This window comes from Gorilla gorilla, chromosome 2 (genome assembly GCF_029281585.2).
Source record: "Gorilla gorilla gorilla isolate KB3781 chromosome 2, NHGRI_mGorGor1-v2.1_pri, whole genome shotgun sequence".
NCBI classification, from domain to species: Eukaryota; Metazoa; Chordata; class Mammalia; order Primates; family Hominidae; genus Gorilla; species Gorilla gorilla.
In genome coordinates this window covers 160,657,111-160,677,386 of record NC_086017.1, presented here as the reverse complement: position 1 = coordinate 160,677,386, position 20,276 = coordinate 160,657,111, and the positions used below count along the sequence as shown (strand labels likewise).

The following is a 20,276-nucleotide window of genomic DNA, read 5'->3' as shown; positions in this document are numbered from 1 at the left end:
TGGCTATTTAAGTTCATTCATTCATATATTTGTTTTACAAATGCTCTAGGCATTTAAAGTACAGCTGTGAACAACAGACCCAGCCCCTTCCCTCACAGAGCTTCCATTCTAGCTTGTGTCAAGCGTATTATTTGCCTACATGTCCCAGAAATAATCCATTTTCCAAAATGTCCCAGTGTGCCCTTGTTGTTGAACAATAGTATCAATTCAAGTCTTTTTTTTTCTTTTTCTTCTCTTTTTGAGACACAGTCTCACTTCATCACCTAGGCTGGAGTGCTGTGGCACAATCTTGGCTCACTGCAACCTTCACCTCCCAGGTTCAAGTGATTCTCATGCCTCAGCCTCCTGAGTAGCTGGGATTACAGGTGCGCATCATCACGCCTGGCTAATTTTTTGTGTTTTAGTAGAGACGGGGTTTTGCCATGTTGGCCAGGCTGGTCTCGAACTCCTGGCCTCAAGTGATCTGCCCACCCTGGCCTCCCAAAGTGCTGGGATTACAGGTGTGAGCCACTGCACCAGGCCTCAGCCTTTTTTTTTTTTTTTAAGTGAAGACAGACGAGTATCTAAATTATAATGTTTTCTTTAATGTGATTTGAAAGGACAACAGAAACCAGTTGTGGAATAATACAAATTTGCTTTATGCACTCTGAGTAAAAAGAGCAACAAATAGACCATAGATAATAATGACAAACTTAATAAATGGCTTCCTAAAAGTATCGCAGTTTCGATTGTTCTTTTATAGGGACAGTCTGGCAGCTGAGCATTAGTGATGAGTTGTTTCAAAAAGGCAGTCTCTGGGAACTGTGACAGTGCATTTTAGAATCCCTTGGCACCGAATTAAAAAGAAATATACATCAGTATTTTTTTTTGTTCCCCCCGCCGTCCCCCGTAAAGAAGGTAAATAATTCAGCATTCTCTCTCTGAAGTCCCTCAGGGTTTTGGCAGAGAAAGCAATTTCTCTGGATCCAGAATAACTATTTTAATGTTAGGATTTCAAAATACTGTCTTTTTTTTTTCATTTTTTTTCTACTCATCCCACCCTTTATAATTAAAACAATCCAATCTTCCATTTTTGTAGAGTCCCTGGCCACACACACTTAAATCAAGCAGAGCAGCCTCTGAAGAGCTGATTGTCATTTGTTTCCCTTTTGAAGTGCATTCTGGTGAGGGCAGGAGCTGGCTGGCAGAGTGTTCCCTCAGCCAAGGCAGGACAGAGCTGCAGATGCTTTCAGCCGCTGTTTACTTTCTCACCTCCTCTGTTGGTTTATTCCACAGGCAAGCTGCAGGCCAAGGACCTGGAAGGAGAGGAGGTTTGAGGTTTGCTTCCTGGGACACCTTCGGCTCACAAATAATCATTTGTCTTTCACATCCTTACTTCTCCAGCTATTTTACACATCACCTGTCCTCCAGCTGCTAGGAAAGGGTATTTTTTAGCCCATAAATAATTACTCACTTCAGAGAGCTAGATAGTTGACCACAAACTCACCAAGAGGTTCTTGAGCCCTTATTTTGCAAGTCTTTCCACCCCAAGCTTGGACATAGACAAAAATAAATTTGTTGGAGGAAGGTTGGGTCAGGGTTAGCAGGGAGAGCTTTCCTTCTGAAAAGTGCCCTTAAAATTGGAACTTGTAACTTTGCTTGATGGGTTGTGAATTCCTAGGTCATGAGCTCCACTCATATACATTGAAAACTATCATTGAATACATCCAGTTCATTCTGTTGCCCTGTTCAGGGAGGAAAACTATGTTCAGGAAAGTTAAATCGGCTGTTTCATTAAATTTCCTCTGAACTGTCTGAGGTAGAGGGGTTGGTCTTTCTATTTTATTGCTGGGAAAACAGGCTCGGAAAAATGAAGTAACTTGCCCAATTCTCACAGCCAGCAGGTGAAAGGGTTGACAATTTGAGGTCTGTCAACCTCAACCCTCAACTTTTCTTTCTCTGCCACACTGAGACTTTGCCACACTCTTAACTCTGAGCCTCAGTTTCCTCATCTGTAAAATGGAGACAATTGGGTTGTCACGAGGAAGAGATGAAATAACACGTTTTTTTTTCTTTTCTTTTCTTTTTCTTTTTTTTTTTTTAGACAGAGTCTCATTCTGTTGCCCACACTGGAGTGCAGTGGCACGATCTTGGCTCACTGCAACCTCCGCCTCCTGGGTTCAAGCAATTCTCCTGCCTCAGCCTCCCAAGTAGCTGGGACTACAGGCACATGCCACCGTGCCTGGCTAATTTTTTGTATCTTTAGTAGAAACAAGGTTTCACCATGTTAGCCAGGATGGGAAATAACATGTTAAAGGGCTTAGAACAGTGTTTCACACACAGTAAGCAATATGCAATTTTTAGCTAGTATCTCTGCCTCCCACACCATTTAACACTATCAGCAGTTTGTTCTGTTAACTGCGTCACTGCGCCAGGTCCATTATAAGTACGCTTTCTAATCTTTATAGCATCCCAGCAAGATCAGTCTTATAAACCACCTTTTTTTTTTTTCAGATGAACAAACTGTCAAGAAAGGTTAAGAATTTAGTTCAAGATGCCACAACATGTAGTAACTGAACTGGGATTTGAACTCCAATCTTTCTGGTTCCAAAGACAGTTTTTCTCTTGTGCCATGCTGCCTTTTCGGTGCCAAGCTCTGGAACCCAACTTAAACCCCGACTACTGTTTGAGAAATCCAGTGGCTAATAGCCTGGAGAATTGAGAAGAAGGCAGTTCCTGTACTGAACTGATAAGTAACTAGAAAGCCCTTCATCGTATCTGCCTCAAATCTAGGCTAGAAGAGATCTTCCTTCTTTGCTGTGACAGTTCAGTAATAATTTGAGAGCCACTGTGTGCCCTTCTTGTCTTCCCCTGTGGTTAAATAGCCCCACTCTTCTTCATAGGATGTGATGCCCTGACCCCTCTCTATCCTGATTGTTCTCTGGTCACTCTTTGAAAAGATTTCAGTAAGATAAAGTGTTGGGTAGGGACCTGGATGCAGCCTTGCACTTGAAGGTTGATTGGAGGAAGAGGTCAGTTGGACTAGCTAGAGAAGCAATGATGACCTGCTTCTTGAGACAGAAAGCAGGTTTTGAGCTTGGTCTAGGAAACTGAAGGTTTGTTTGGAGGGCAGGGTGGACACAGAGGGGACCCTGGAAGGGATCTGTGAATATACATGTTTAACTGGAGCACAGTGGGAAATGAGTGACAAGCCAGGTTAGCGTTTGTTTTCCTGCCTCGACTAGAGGGAGCAGAGGAAGGAAGGGGCGCTGAGTGAAGGCAGCTGCACCACTGATGCTCAGCGGCAGAGGCCTTGAGTTATGCCCTCAGCCAGCCTTGGCCAACTGTCACCCCTCTGTTTCCATGGAAGCTTACTTCATCCAGTGCCTGTCTTTGTCTTTGCTTCAGCTGCTTTAGTTTCATCCATTTTGACTGCTGCTGTTTGGTCTAAGTCAGACGTTTGCCTTTCGTTTTCACCCATGCAAGGGTAGTGGCTGTCATGTGGCAGTCCAAATCCTACTGGGTCTGGGCTTTAATTTTATACCTAAATTTAGTTTAAAACAAAACCCTCCCCTGTTTGGATGGCAACATGTTGGTGAGGTTAGCCCTTTTATTTTCAGACCTCAGGTTTTGTACAGTTTCTTTTTCTCTTTCAGTTCATGAGTTGGAATAGGGAAGTATTTTCATTCAAAAAAAGGCTAGAATTTTTAAAGTTCTAAATATAGAACTCGTATTATAAAATTTAAGTGAAGTAAAACATCTCACTACTTTCCATTTATATTCAGAACAAATTTTATGTTATATAAAAATGGTTTATAAACCTCTCCTTGTTTAAAAAAATTGTTTTCTTAGCCTTGGTGACCATTATGATGAATTTCACACTTTGGTTTAATCCCTCCAAGGTGAAAGTTGACCAGGAAGAAACCTCTCACCACTTAAAGTGGATCAGTTCCACATGACAGTGTGACTTTTAAAATTGCTTATTTTGTTTTTTTTGAGATTGGAATTCAGAAAATGAAATAATAATAATTCCTTCAGCATTTCTTATGTGATCTTGAGTGCCTGGCACTGTTCTAAGCACCTTGTAGTGTTATCCCGTTTTATCATCACAGCAGCCTTCTTGGGTGGGTGCTCTTATTATCCCCACTTTACAAATGAAGAACAGAGGGTTAAATAACTTTCTGTTAGATAGCAGGACCAGGTTTCCAATTCAAGCATCTAGCTCCTGGCCACTCGGCCCTCCTGTTCATCCTATGTGAGGGGCAGGAAAGAGTGCAGCAGGACCATTTCTTGAGGATGGAGCCTGCACCTGGCTAGTTGGGTTGTATACAATAGGCTATTATTTCACTCATATTTGTGGCTGAGGTGAGATTGCATGTTCTTAGTTTATATTTCCAAGTACCCACTGTATGCCTAGCACTGTTAAGGTAGTTGGGATACAGGAGTGAACATGACAAACAAGGCCCCTTCCCTCGTGGAGCTTACACTCTAGTAGGAAAGACAGAGAATGAAAACTTAAGTTGCACTGAAGAAAATTAATGTAGATTAAGAGACAGAAAATGACAGGGGTGAGGCCGTTTTAGACAGGGGTGAGGTAGGAGCATCTCTGAAGAGGTGGCATCTGTAGGAGGCAGGCATTAAGTGAAGGAATAAGCTTTAGGAAGACTCGAGGAACACCTTGCAAGCAGATAGAACAGTTGGTGCAGGTGCAGGAGGTGGGAGGAGCAGCCAGCAGAGAAACCAGGAGACTGAAAGGGGGTGAAGGAGGGGAGCACATCAGAGACATGGGAGGAAAGGGTGGCCAGGGCTGTTATGCAGGGTGTGGTGGTCTGCAGTGAGGACCTGCCTCTGTTTACCATCCAGGTGGAACAAGAAGCAGGTCGCTATAGAGCAGGGGGTCACGTGAGCTTCACTTTGGCTGCTATGTGGAATAACTTGTGACCCAAGAATGATTTTGGAATAATCTTAGACAAAGTGTCCTATTATGAATAATAACTTTCTAACTCAGACTGGCCTAATTTATATTTCAAAGCTATTATTCAGGCCGGGTGCAGTGGCTCACGCCTGTAATCCCAGCACTTTGGGAGGCCAAGGTGGGCAGATCATTTGAGGCCAGGAGTTCGAGACCAGCATGGACAACATGGCGCAACCATATCTCCACTAAAAATACAAAAATTAGCTGGGTGTGGTGGCACATGCCTGTAGTCCCAGCTACTCGGGAGGCTGAGGCACGAGACTTGCTTGAACCCGGTAGGCGAAGATTGCAGTGAGCTGAGATCACGCCACTGCACTCCAGCCTGGCTGAGAGAGTGAGACTCCATCTCAAAAAAAAAAAAAAAAGCAATCATTCCGGGTACATTCAACACCCTTTCTGATTTTTCTCTTATTTGTTAGTCAGTTGAAGGTAGAAAATGATACTGTGAGCCCCCTACAGACAGAAGGCAGCATTTGCCCTTAGGATGACTTGGTGATTAAGTCTTCAGGGTAGTTAGGGAAACATCAGTGCTGGAGACTAGAGCTTCTGTTCTCTTTGATTTAAAATAGATGGAACAAATGTGAAATGGCACAGTGAAACATTTCTTCCAATATAGTATAGGTTTTTCAGCTTTGGTTATCATAAATAATCCTTTAAATTTTATTTATATATTTTATTTATATATTTAGACACACACAAGCATTATTTTATGTTCTATTTACTGGAAATAGCTAGGAGTAATTTAAATTAATAGGAAAGTTTAGAACTATTTATTTTATTTTGATATTTGTTCTTATAATTTTATGTATTATTACAGATAACAATTCATATGTGTTATATATAGTGTATTTTTTTTATCCCATGAAGTTCCAGAAATGATTCTTACCATATATAAATTTAGAACTCCTGGAAATTGCAGATTCAACTTGTATTTTTTTTTTTCTTTTTTTGAGACAGAGTCTCGCTTTGTCGCCCAGGCTGGAGTACGGTGGTGCAGTCTCGGCTCAATGCAACCTCCGCCTCCCAGGTTCAAGTGATTTTCCTGCCTCAGCCTCCTAAGTAGCTGGGACCACAGGTGCATGCCACCACACCCGGCTAATTTTTTGTATTTTTAGTAGAGACAGGGTTTCACCTTGTTAGCCAGGGTGGTCTTGATCTCCTGACCTCGTGATCCACCCGCCTCAGCCTCCCAAAGTGCTGGGATTACAGGTGTGAGCCACCGCCCGGCCTCAACTTGTATTCTTAAGACATATGTTGATAAAGTTTTGTCAAATACAAAGGAATGCAGCCATCTCATCAACTTTTAAATTAAAAGTGTATTTGTTTAGAGGTAAACTCCCACATTTATTCAGAATGGTTGAAAAATGGAATATTCTAGTAAAGTTCATGTTTTTGGATAATGAGGGTTATGAGTCAAAAGATTCTTGCATTTATGGTTAATAAAGTATTAGAAATTTACCATTGATGAGATACATTTTTTCAAACTGTGGCTCAGGGTGTATGAGTGTGCTTGAGGGATGGGGACTGGTGGGATCCAGGCTTTTTATGCCAGATTCAATTCCTATTGTTCCTTCTGAGGCTTTCAGGAAAACTTTGGTTGGATAATAAGGTTTCTAATGCACGCTGCCTGCCATGTTAAAAACAACTATCAGAAAATAATTTGATTTTTCTAGGTTTATTCAGAAGGCACTTCCAAGATTTAGATGATGAAAATCACTTTTTACCAAAAAAATCTCCAGTTTTTGGTTTGCTTTTTGTAGATTCCTGAATAAAATTTGTTAGTTAAGTATTTGATTATTTGCAATCTAGACGAACAGAAGTGACCCGAAGACCCTTTCCAGCTAGATTTATTTCAGTATAAGTTAACAATACAGTTTTTTTTTTTAAATCAATCAGGTCTCTCATGGTTTGTAACAGCACAACGAACTCTAGTAACTGAAAATTTTTATAGCCGATGACTTCACTAGGACTTGTCTAGACAGCAGTTACCCTCTAAAGTCACATCATGTTAGGGCTGGAAGAGATCTAACGAAGATACTGTAATTTAGAAGTCCTAAATGTTCTGTTTGCCATTGTAGCCATGGTTTTAGAGTTTGAGGGACAGTGAGACCAATGACTTCAGCATGGAAAGTGGGAAACTGATAGGCATAAATATGGGGAAAGGCCTAACCTTGGTTTGGGATGCAAATGCAAACATACAAAAGTATTCTCTGGAAACATCAGCAAATTTGAAAGGAATTTGATGTCTGGTTATGTTCGTCAAAATGGAGAGACTCCTGGAGATTATACCTAGAGAAAGTAATCGCAGTCAGTAAATTTATAGCCTTTTGGATTGACTCTTCTTAGCAATGTAATGCTAGCTTTTATAAAATAATGCTTGTATTATTTGTTTCTGCTAATGAAATCCATATGCTGTGAAACAGTTACTTGTCTGTGGGATTTGGATTGGATCTACATGGTTCCCCAACCTTCAGCATTTTAGTCAACAAAGTAGTCAAATAGATTGACTTTTTTGTTTTTGTTTTTTTTTTGAGACAGCGTCTCACTCTGTCACCCAGGCTGGAGTACAGTGTCGTGATCTCTGCTCACTTTAGTCTCAACCTCCCAGGCACAGGGCTCCTCCTACCTCAGCCTCCCAAGTAGCACCACACCCAACTAATTTTTGTATTTTTTGTAGAGACAGGGTTTCACCATGTTGCAGGCTGGTCTCGAACTTGTGGGCTCCAGTGATCCGCCCACCTCGACCTCCCAAAGTGCTGGGATTATGGACGTGAGCCACCACCCCTGGCCACTGATTGACTTTTTAAAGTAAACTTTCAACTCATTGTTTTGCTTTCCTGTCTGTAAACATAAAACTGCCAGATGCAATTTAATGTAGAGCCTGGACTCTGTAATTCCACAGTTTTACTGGCCTGTAAGTGGCAAAGACCAGAATGTACTTTATAGTCCAGAGGAGTCTGATTGCTTTGATTGATATAGATTTGGTTTGAGAACCTGAGATAGAAATAGCCTTGTCTCTGACAAAGTGTTTTGAGAGGGCTTTCTATGATTTGGGTGTTTAAATAATTGCATGGGTGGGATGATTGCAACATTAAGTGCCCTTAGGTCAAATAATAGCTGAGCTTCCCATTAACTTTGTGAATGTGAAGTGACTTATGTCTGTAAGACTTGCTTCAGAGAAAGAATACTAATGGTTGCCTGGTGATTTTGACTTGCTGGGAGTAAATACACAGGGCTTTGTATTTGGTGAAAAGTTTTGATGTGAAGTACACTTTGCTCCATGCCTTGTGACAATGAGTGCATGACTCTTGCTTCCTATTCTGACTGTAGGAAGCTGCCCTCTGTCGACAGCTCCCCATGGAAGCTGAGACTCTTGCCCCAGTTCAGGCTGCTGTCAACCCACCCACGATGACCCCAGACATGAGATCCATCACTAATAATAGCTCAGATCCTTTCCTCAATGGGTAAGTTAATATTTGGGGGCCACTTATTTTTATTCTCTTTATTATGTGATCTAGACTATAATAGGATCTTTGTTTACATTGGGAAGAGGTGGGGAGCTTGAGGGTTGAGGGTGAGAATAAAGGGAGGAAGTGGGAGGAGCTGGCAGAAAAAAGAAAAGCAGGGGATATCATCTGCCTGTTAAAAAATTTCCAAATTAAAAAATTGGTGATAGGACGTAGAGTAAACCCCTAGTCAAGAATTTGAAAATGGGCATGAACTTATATTTTTAAACATGATGGTGTTGTCTAGTACTTATACTTGGAAGAATCTTCTGGTTTTATGTAACCAACAGGGGATAAAAGCATGCCATATGGCAAATTGAGAACAGAACAATTAAGAGATTATGTTCAGCCAGGCGCGGTGGCTCATGCCTGTAATCCCAGCACTTTGGGAGGCCGAAGTGGGCAGATCACCTGAGGTCGGGAGTTCGAGACCAGCCTGACCAACATGGAGAAACCCTGTCTCTTCTAAAAATACAAAATTAGCAGGGCGTGGTGGTGCATGCCTGTAATCCCAGCTACTCGGGAGGCTGAGAATTGCTTGAACCCCGGAGGCGGAGGTTGCGGTGAGCTGAGATTGCACCATTGCACTCCAGCCTCGGCAACAAGAGTGAAACTCCGTCTCAAAAAAAAAAGAAATGATGTTCAGGGTGAAATGTGAATAAGATCTATAGTTTAGTAAATAATGTTCTACAGTGTCAGATTTCTGATTTTGGTAATTGCACTATGGTTATGTAAGATGTTATCACTGGGGAAGCTGGTGAAGGGTACATGGGAACTCTGTACTCTTGTTGCATCTTCTATGTGAGTTTAAAATAATTTCACAATTTAAAAAGTGATTAAAACAAAGGAGCAAAAGGGAAAGAGAATTTAGCCAGAAATATCTTCATGAGCAGAAGTAGTTTTTAAATCAAATAAAAAGGGCAATTCTGTATTTCCTGTGCCTTTTATTCTGCCCTTGCAGAGACGTCTGGCAAACAAACAATACAATTATGAACATTATTAAAGATAGAGATAAAAACAAATAGTAGCTGAAATAATAAGTAATGGAGGTTTTAAATTGTTGATTTTAAAGTATTTGAAACACAGAGAAGTACAAAGAATAACATGAATTACCCCTGTACCCACTACCCAGATTTGCCATAGTTTCATTTAATCTTACTTTTTAACAAATAAAATATTACAATTAATATTTGAATCCATCCCCCCACCACTGAAATCTCGTTTCTTTTCCCTTCTGTCCCCAGTGGTAGCCACTATTCAGAAACTGGCGTGTGTCCATCACACAGACTTTTTTATACCCCTTACTGCCTGTTAGTGTATGTATCCATAAGCAATATTCAACATAGTTTTTGTTTTTTTTTTTAAGTTTTACATAAATGGTGTCATACTCTGTATGTTGAAGAATGTTCAAATGGTTATTTTGAGGTGAAAAGGAAATCAATGTCAGTTTACTGTGAATGGCCACACATGATTATTTTCATTTTCATGAGGGTATGTATTTCAAAATTAAAACTTTCCTTCCTCCCTAACCTGGAAAGTTGGGCAGCATGGCACAACTGCACTAGTTTAGAGCTTTTGTGACTGTGTTTTAATTTTGAGATTTATTTAGTGGGCTCATATTGAAGTTTCTTCATCTTTTGCTTTGCAGAGGGCCATATCATTCGAGGGAGCAGAGCACTGACAGTGGCCTGGGGTTAGGGTGCTACAGTGTCCCCACAACTCCGGAGGACTTCCTCAGCAATGTGGATGAGATGGATACAGGTAGGAGCAAAGCCTGCAAGCACTTACAATGGGTTTGTGTTTTTTAAATGATCTCTTCGGTTATCTCAATTTTATTTTTCTTTTCTTTTATTTTTATAATTTCAACTTTTATTTTATATTTGGGGGTACATGTGCAGGTTTGCTACATGGTTATGTGATGCTGGGGTTTGGGATACGATTGCTCTCGTCACCCAGGTAGTGAGCATAGTACCCAATAGTTTGTTTTTCACCCCTTGTTCCTCCCCACTCCCAGTAGTCCCCAGTGTCTGTAAAAATGTTGAAAAAAAAATGGAATGCTTCATAAATTTACATGTCATTCTCATGCAGGGGCCGTGCTAATCATTCCAGTTTTAGTATAGGTGCTGCCAGAGCGAGTACGGTCATCTCAATTTTAAAATCCAACCAGAAACACTCAATCTCAACGACAACATAAAATAACAACTGAAAAGCCACTGAACCCCCAGGCACTATTAATAAACTGTAGCCCGTTCCTCATAGATTATACAAGTATAGTTTTACATCTGGGCGCAGGATTTTAAATTCTGTTTTTTTTTTTTTTTTTAATTCATCTTTGCTCCATATAGTCCCTTCCTCACAATTGCATCAAGACATCACTGTTTGCTTTGCCATGTTTCCACATTGGGGTATTTATGCTGTTCTAGTTTTTAGTTGTAATATATGGGCCACCCTTTCTCCTGGAAAGTGACACTGGTTTATAGTTCCAGTATCCGATTTTTTTCATGTCATTCACTGCATTTGAAAAGCAATTGGCAGTGGGTATTTGGAATGCTGAGCAACTCAGAGGATTCAAAATTGTCACTTCCAAGTTCCAACATGGTAACGACATCCTCCCTCAGGAATTAAAGAGAAGAGAGTCAGGGTTACTTTTACCTTGTCCCCAGCCTGTGCATCCTTCAGGTCCAGCCTCACCAGGCTTCCCGATTACCTTTCTTTTTCTCCTTTTCTCAAGGAGTGAGACTTCCAATTGCAGAAACTGAAGTTAGTCTTATTAGCCTTACCTAGACTTAATTATGAAAGTCATAAACTCTAAGAAGATATTCTAGAACCAAAAATAAATGACAGCCAGGGTGTCCACTATTTGGAGTTATTCATGAAAGTTCCTTCTCCATTATCATTGACGAAAGTAATTGTTTTGTGTTGAAAATAAAAAATTGCTTCCCCCAAAGTGTTTGCCATAGTGCCTGTAGTTTTTTACACTCTACTCTTTGATGGCTCCTCTTTGTGTTGTGAGTCTAAATTGTTGGAAAGATCAAGAGTCAAACTCATAGCCAGGTGTCTTACAAATGCAGTACATTAAAGCTGCTCCCCCGGCGTCTTTCGTGTAGGTTGTCATCTTTGCATTGAGAAGATTGCAAAGCCTGTCTTGTGAGGAGTCACACAGGAATAGTTTGCACTGATTGTTTTACTGTTCTTCAGTTTATTACTTCAGTTCTTCCCCCACCACCACCCCCTGCCACCTTTATCTCTCTCTCTGCTTTTTGAGTGTGAGGTTTATTTTGCTATCTTTGGAATAGCCTTAGGAAGTGGCTCCTTCCTATGTTTAATAATTCTTTACTTTCATCTTCTAAACACTGGGAAGCCAGTAAGGATAAAAAGCAAAGTTAAGGAAAAAAGCTCAGGAGATCTAAATCTAAGTTTGACATTCAAAAAAAAAAAAAATAAAAGAGGATGGATTCTACTCTATGTCTCTTTAAAATAACCTCAAGTGGGTAAGTAGGGAGTGTTTTATTTTGAAGCCGTAATGTGGAATTAAATGATGTCCTGAAAAGAACATAGTTTTAGCCAACAGGCAGCCTGATTTGAATCCTTGCTTCTCCATTCCTAGTAGCGCCTTTGGGTAAGTTGCATAGCCTCCGTCAGCCTCAGATTTCTCACCCGTAAAGTGGGAGTGATATGCTCACGGCAGAGTTGTGAGGAGTCATGAGATCACAGAGACCAGCTCAAAGTGCTCTTCTCCAGTACGAAGACCGACGTCATGCACACAATGGACTTGATAATGTCAGAGTGCCACGTTAACCTGGTTAAGTGAGAGTCAGCTCATTGAGTGTGGGAATGTGAGTGCCAAGTTAACCTGGTTAAGTGAGAGTCAGCTCATTGAGTGTGGGGCCACCTCTGTGAAGTCTTTGTAGGAACTGGACATACATCTTCTCAAGGGGAGAAATGTAATTATACAGTAGCAAAATGAGGAAAGCTGTGGGGGCAGGCAGAGCTCAAGTGTGGCTAGAAAAGATCTGTCAGGCCTGTGGACCACGCGCTGGCCACATGCTGAAGGGAAACGAGCCAGCTGAGCACTCCATTTGCAAAACATACATGGAAACAACAGCTGGGCTTGGTGTGAAGATCCAGTAAAGGGAATAACATGAGCAAAGGCTGGGAAATCATCCATCCTTCCAGAATATTCTGCAGTAATCACACCCTTTTAAGAGTTGCCTTGTGGCTGGGCACGGTGGTTCACGCCTGTAATCCCAGCACTTTGGTAGGCCGAGGTGGGTGGATCACCTGAGGTTGGGAGTTCAAGACCAGCCTGACCAACATGGAGAAATCTTGTGTCTACTAAGAATACAAAATTAACTGGGCGTGGTGGCACATGCCTGTGATCCCAGCCACTCGGGAGGCTGAGGCAGGAGAATCACTTGAACCCGGGAGGCGGAGGTTGCGGTGAGCCGAGATTGTGCCATTGCACTCTAGCCTGGGCAGCAAGAGCGAAACTCCATCTCAAAAAAAAAAAAAAAGAATTGCCTTGTGTTTGTCTCTTCCACTTTTTAAGTGGATAAACTGCAAAGACCAAAAAGATTACTATGAGATTGCAGAGCTGCTTCTATTTTAAGATAGTTAACTTTAATGAAGAAGCTTAGCCAGTATCCTCATGCCTTCCATCCTGAGAAGAAAGGATAAGAGGAATTTTTTTTTTTTTTTTTTTTTTTAAGACAGGGTCTCATTCTGTCACCCAGGCTGGAGTGTAGTGGTGTGATCTCAGCTCATTGCAACCTCTACCTCCTGGATTCAAATGAGTCTCGGGCCTCAGCCTCCTGAGTAGCTGGGATTACAGGGGTGCGTCACCATGCCTGGCACTGTTTTTTTCTTTTTGTTTGTTTGTTTGTTTGTTGTATTTTTAGTAGAGACAGGGTTTCACCATGTTGGCAAGGCTGTTCTTGAACTCCTGACCTCAGGTGATCCACCCACCTCGGCCTCCCAAAGTGCTGGGATTACAGGCATGAGCCACCACACCCGGCCTAGAAATTCTTTAAAACAGAGATTTTGCTTGGCTAAAAATTATATTCTTGAGTATTTGAAAGTTAAAATGGGAAATTAGTAAAAATGAATGATTCTAACTGGAGATGAAGAGAAAAAAAGACATCCAGCACATTAGATCAGATAGTTTTTTAGACACTTTTTAAAGCCTCATTTTTATCTGTTACACTCTAGTAAGTAGAAGAAAGTTATTTTGGATTTTTTTTCTTTTACGTTATTTTTCAATATCAGTAACAGTATATTGAGGTCATATTGTTGAATTTGATTTAATTTTTCAGATTACTACCCTTTGCAATGAAAATACTGTAAAATGTTGCCCAGGAGTCATTTATATTTTGTGACTTCTAGAAAAGCCATTGTGTTTTGCTATCACCAAAATCCAAATTGGATGATGGTTCCTTCATCATTTGGAAGAATATAATTTTTCTCCTTGGAAAACACAGATTGCTAAAGTGAACTTTCTGCAATTTTGCTTAAAATAGTGAAACTTCCCTACACACGTTTCAGGAAGGCTACTGCACTTGTAACACACAAAAGATAATTTAACAAGTTTTTAAAAAATGACGTTATGGTGGAAGCTGGCCTTAGTTATCAATGCTTCTCAATTTTTGAAGTAGATATTATCTCTTCAGAAAATTGTTTGGGACTTTTTGAATTAACCTGTTGTTTTGATATTGTGTAATTAATAGTGGCTGAAGACCTAGGTTTTTCTTTCTCTCAGGACAATCAACATTTATTATATTTTTGTATGTATATAACTTTGTATATATCAATGACACCCAGAGCCATGGATATGTGGCAGACACTATATGGCACTTTATTCCAACTTTTGTAAAAGGAGCATATAATCCCAATTTCTAGATGGGTAAACTGAGAATCAGGTAAGTTAAGTGTGTCTAAGCTTACACAGCCACAAAGCTTGATCTAATGACACAAAAGTCAGTAGTGCATTCTGTCCCATACTATTACACATAAAGAACCTATATTCTTCATGTCATATCCCAGACACCTACTTTTCCTCTAGTACAGCATTTTCTCACCTGTGTTCTGTAGAACTTCAGTTCTATTAGAATACACATACTGCCAAAATAGGCTTAAGTGATTAAATGGGTTTAGGAAATAGTGGCTTAAAGAAAACAAAAGATTTCTTTACTCTAAGACTCAAAGCCTTAACATGCTCATATCCACTGTGCTCATATGCTTGTGAGAAAGGCAGATAGTTGTAGGGTGTAGGTATTACAGAAAGAGGGAGAACGTCTGCAGAACTGCCATTATAAATGATGCCTAAAGTCATCAATGAAGACAACTTTTTAATAACCTGGTTGAAAGAAGCTTCACACCATTCTCTTTGAACATAAAGAAGGATGGTATGGGTAAACATAAGTTTACAATGAAACCTGTAGATTATAGTTCTGTAATAAGCTGTTTATTACAGACAGGGCCTCTCTACTCTTTTGTAAAACAGTTCTTCACACCTTTGTCATGGGAAGGCACAGATCATAGATCAGATCCACAGTGCCTTTCACATGCTCCTTATCTCCTTGGCCTTTTCCATTCTGGACCACACCTATCCAGAAATAATTTTCGATTTCTTCCACATCTCTGTACCTCTTATGAGTAAGGGTCAATAATGTGGTAATTGAAGACATGAAGGTGAGGGTTGTGTAAATACTTGAACTGTTCCTCCTTCAAGAGCCTAAAAGAAGGAATTAAAATGGTTTCTTTTCATTTTGTTATAGGAGAAAACGCAGGACAAACACCCATGAACATCAACCCCCAACAGACCCGTTTCCCTGATTTCCTTGACTGTCTTCCAGGAACAAACGTTGACTTAGGAACTTTGGAATCTGAAGACCTGATCCCCCTCTTCAATGATGTAGAGTCTGCTCTGAACAAAAGTGAGCCCTTTCTAACCTGGCTGTAATCACTACCATTGTAACTTGGATGTAGCCATGACCTTACATTTCCTGGGCCTCTTGGAAAAAGTGATGGAGCAGAGCAAGTCTGCAGGTGCACCACTTCCTGCCTCCATGACTCGTGCTCCCTCCTTTTTATGTTGCCAGTTTAATCATTGCCTGGTTTTGATTGAGAGTAACTTAAGTTAAACATAAATAAATATTCTATTTTCATTTTCTGCAAGCCTGCATTCTTGTGACAGATTATACAGAATTGTGTCTGCAGGATTGATTATGCAGAATACTTTTCTCTTTCTTCTCTGCTGCCCCATGGCTAAGCTTTATGGGTGTTAATTGAAATTTATACACCAATTGATTTTAAACCATAAAAAGCTGACCACAGGCAGTTACTTCTGAGGGCATCTTGGTCCAGGAAATGTGCACAAAATTCGACCGGATTTACAGTTTCAAAAACTGTATTGATGACAGTAGTACCAAATGCTTTAAAAACTATTTAACTTGAGCTTTAAAAATCATTGTATGGATAGTAAAATTCTACTGTATGGAATACAATGTAATTTTGAATCCATGCTGGCTCTGATGGCTCTTTAATGTCTGTATTTCTAAAGGCACACAGTCCTATTGTAGCTTATCTTTCGTTATTTTACTGCAGAGCATCTAGACAACTTAGTCCCTCCAGCGGGAAAGTAGCAGCAGCAGCATTAGTCACAGTTCTTACACTACAGATCTTGTGAAAGAGACCAGTTTGGTACTAATTATGAGCATTTTATTCAAAAAAAAGTTTTTGAAATATTACAACTTGGGATTTAAAAAATTGCAGCTTAGAATCTGATGGTTTTTTTTTTTTTCTTGTTGTTGTTTGTTTGTTTTTGAGATCGAGTTTTGCTCTTGTGGTCCAGGCTGGAATGCAATGGCACAATCTCGGCTCAATGCAACCTCCGCCTTCTGGGTTCAAGCGATTCTCCTACCTTAGCCTCCCGAGTAGCTGGGATTACAGGCGCCTGCCACCACGTCTGGCTAATTTTTTGTATTTTGAGTAGAGATGGGGTTTCACCATAATGGTCAGGCTGTTCTCAAACTCCTGATCTCAGGTGATCCACCCATCTCGGCCTCCCAAAGTGCTGGGATTACTGGCGTGAGCCACCACACCCGGCCTTGATGTTTATTTTATAAAGCACTGTAATTTTGTAGCTGATGACAAAAGGCAGCCAAATGTTTTTGATAAATCAGTGGCAACTGTATTTTTGTCTTTTGAAATAACTCTGAAAACATCAGGACAACATAGATTTCAACCTGATAGCACACCACACACAGTGAGCTGTTGCTTTTAAATTCTGAAGCCTTGTCAGGTTTGCTTCCTAGATTTCAAGTGTTTAAAATAATTCTATCTATGAAACTGAAGGATGAAGCAGATCTCTGACTGACGTGTAAAAAAAAATGCCCTTTGAGGGTGTATGGTGAAGATAAATGTTTCTGAATTCAGTAAAATTGATTCCTAAGTATATTATCCTAACCCTGTTTGCTACAGTTGGTATAAAAAGGCATGAAATATGTATTCAATACCTCTTATGTAACCAAAACCATTTTTAATTAGCTTTTAAGGACTGAGAGAGCATCATGTTCAACTGGCATGCAGTCTGCCTGCATTGCCAATGAAGTCCTCAACTGTTTAATATTTTGAACTAATATTATTTATAATCTATGAATTTAATCTTTTTTGAAAGACTTTAATAATTTGAGTCTCTGAGAGGATACTTTCAATTTCCATGGGGGACTTATTTGTTGGGGATCTTAAATAAGATTCCTTTTGATCTACCGGAATATACATGTACAGAGTACATTGGATCATGTTGGAAAGAAGGCAAGTGAAAAGGTCAGAGATGAAGTAGCGAAGTTATGGAATATTGTGGAAAGGATACTAGTTGTGAAATGGAAAGAGACAAGTTATAGTACCCCGAAAGCAAAACAAGCAGGAGATGCAAGAGATGCCCCAAAAGGACAAAGCAACAATTTTCTGTTGCCATCTTTATACCGGAAGACTCTGTTGTAGAAGAAAAGAAGGCTTTGGTGCACCTTATGTGGGAGGAGGAGGGGCAGGGCATGCTGATGCTGAGCGTGCAGGCAGACAAGAGCGTAGCCTGCTGTTGCCTCCATCACTATGAAATGACTTCTTTTACCTGAAGGACCCATGGTTTATGTTCCTCTAATTCCTTTCACTCTCCCTAAGCCCTCTGAGAGAGATGAAGATAGATGATTTTATTGCTACTAAATTGAAGGGAGCACTCTTTCTTTTTGTCTTTTGTTAGCAAAAAATTGCAAAAAGAATTGTACATTCTTGCTAAAAAAAAAATAAATAAATAAAAAATTAAAAAAACAAGGGACCTAACAAAACTCAGCAGTGTTACTGTATTTTTTAAAAATATTTTTATAGACTCATTTTCAGGTTATTAAATGTAAGAGAAACAGACACCCCTCTTTTTTAAAGTAGGTAAATCATCGATGATTTATATTACCAATTTTTAGAAGTAATTTTCTAGTAAGCTTGTGGCATTAGAAAATACTAGAAGATTTTTTTAGTTAAATTAGTTAGAACATTTATGAATGAATATAATAAATATTTTTTCAGAATAAAATATGGACCCTTTGTGTTTACTAATAGATAAAGCCAGATATAATTTTTTGTTTTTAAGGCCACAAAATGTGGCCTTTGTTAAAGAACACTAAAGTTAGAAATCTAAAGTTAGAGCAACTTTTTAATGGCTATTTCCTATTACTGTAAGTGTTAAAACCCCTGCAGAATTCTTGATAAGGTGCTATTTATACTATATTTCTTATTATAAGACAACTGTCTTTAGTCTTCTTAGTACTAGTCTTTTTAGTACTAAATCAATCAGTAAATATCATCATTTCACCCCAAAATTTTGTCACAGAAAAGGCATATCAAATGAAAAATAATTCCAGAGATCTTTCTTTCAAGATATTTTTTTCCTGATAAAATACATTGTCTTGAAGTAAATACATTGTCAAAACCTAATTGCAATTCTGTTAAATCTAAGTAATTTTTAGACAGTGTTTCACCATATTATTTAGGATGTGAAATGCCATTTCTTTCACTGATTACACCATATACGGGAAACAGGTAAAACAGTGAAAACTTTATTGTGCTGGTTGATGCCAACTTGGTTGAAAAGCTCTCTGCAGAAGAAGTGATCTAGAGTGACAGAAGTGTTGCTAATTATAAGTTGTGTTCTCATGACGTAATTAGAAAGTAACTTCTCAAAGTACAACTTTTATGAAAAAAATAAGCTGTTAGAAAAAGGAAATCGTAGGTTAATTTAATTGGGAAAATGGGCAATTGACAGAGACCATTTCTCTAACACATATATGTGCTAGTACTTTCACTTTTTAAAATTTTACTTCTATGTTTTGTAATATAAAAATTTCTATTTTAAGTTTAGAATGTTATGCGTACCGAAAGTATGCAGCCAAATCGATCAGATCAAACCATTTTACCTGGAGTTTGGTACTGGTTTTTACTTCTCTGAATCTGTATAAGAAAAATAAAGACAATTGAACTTCCACTTGGAGCTTTTGACTTTTCATTATTTGTCTGTGTTCCTTTTACTAGGGGATTTGGGTGGTACTGAAGACAGGCTTATGTAACCCTCCTGGCAGACAATGAAAGAAAGACAAATCTGCAGGCGAACAATTTCTTGGCTCACGTGTCTGGCCTTCAACATTCTAAATGTTCACAGAATTCTAGTTTCCACTTTATTTACAATGTCCACTGAGGTTTTTAAAGGTGTATATATACACCTTTAAAAATAAAAACATATATCTTTAAATATATATATATCACATTGTCCTCCCAACATCCTCACAGATTTGACAAGACCATCAAAAATACAGGATTCTTGCTGGGCACGATGGCTTATGCCTGTAATCCTGGCAATTTGGGAGGCTGAGGCGGGAGCATTGCTTGAGCCCAGCAGTTTGAGACCAGCCTGGGTAACATTGTGAGACCTTGTCTCTACAAAAATATATAAACATTAGCCAGGTATGGCGGTGTAGAATATACAACAAACTCTTATAAACCAATAGAAAAAACAAACAGCCCAATAGAAATATGGATCAATAATGTGAATCGAAAGTTTATAGAAGATGAAACTGGCTGGTGACTAATATACCAACCTCATTCCAAATCAGAAATTTAGATAAATAATGACTGAATTCCCAATGGCTCATAGGCTTGCTGGAACTCTTTCATTGACCTAGACTCTGCAACCTTTTCCTACTGACTGTTTTTTGAAATCGGTTTCTTGTAACTTAAAAGTTTGAGTTGATAAAACCTTGAACTGTAATTAGCAGAGAATTGTGTTTAGAAATATTTATTTATAGGGGTCACAGATAGAGTATGCTGGGGAAGCTTATGTGTCCTAAATAACCTTTTCTGCTTGTAAGTCATTAGGTCAAAGTAATGCATGGCACATTGGTTTGCAGTTTGAGGACCAGAAGTAAGGTGACAACTCTCCTGGTTTGCCCAGGACTAAGGGCTTTTCCAGATTCAGGAATTTCAGTGTTAAAACTGTCCAATCGGCCAGGCGCACGGTGGCTCACGCCTGTAGTCCCAGCACTTTGGGAGGCAGAGGTGGGCGAATCCTGAGGTCAGGAGATCAAGACCAACCTGGCCAACATGGTGAAACCCCGTCTCTACTAAAATACAAAAAATTAGCCGGGTGTAGTGGCAGGCGCCTGTAGTCCCAGCTACTCTGGAGGCTGAGGCAGGGGAATCCCTTGAACCCGGGAGGCAGAGCTTGCAGTGAGCCGAGATCACGCCACTGCACTCCAGCTTGGTGACAGAGCGAG

General features: G+C 39.7%; 1 protein-coding gene and 1 pseudogene across 3 annotated transcripts in view; one reads left to right on the top strand and one right to left on the bottom strand.

Moving 5' to 3' along the window:
• The window catches only part of WWTR1 (WW domain containing transcription regulator 1), a 207,147-nt gene extending 188,156 nt beyond the window's left edge, over window positions 1-18,991 (top strand). For all 3 annotated transcript variants that reach the window (XM_019024199.4, XM_063704293.1, XM_004037833.5), the window contains 3 exons: window positions 8,285-8,418; window positions 10,109-10,221; window positions 15,234-18,991. In XM_019024199.4, the coding sequence (XP_018879744.1) occupies window positions 8,285-8,418; window positions 10,109-10,221; window positions 15,234-15,418 (432 nt within the window). In that variant the 3' untranslated portion in view covers window positions 15,419-18,991. The remainder of the gene's footprint in view (window positions 1-8,284; window positions 8,419-10,108; window positions 10,222-15,233) is intronic.
• Window positions 10,504-10,599, bottom strand: LOC115934139 (uncharacterized; annotated as a pseudogene).
• Window positions 18,992-20,276: the final 1,285 nt, after the last annotated feature.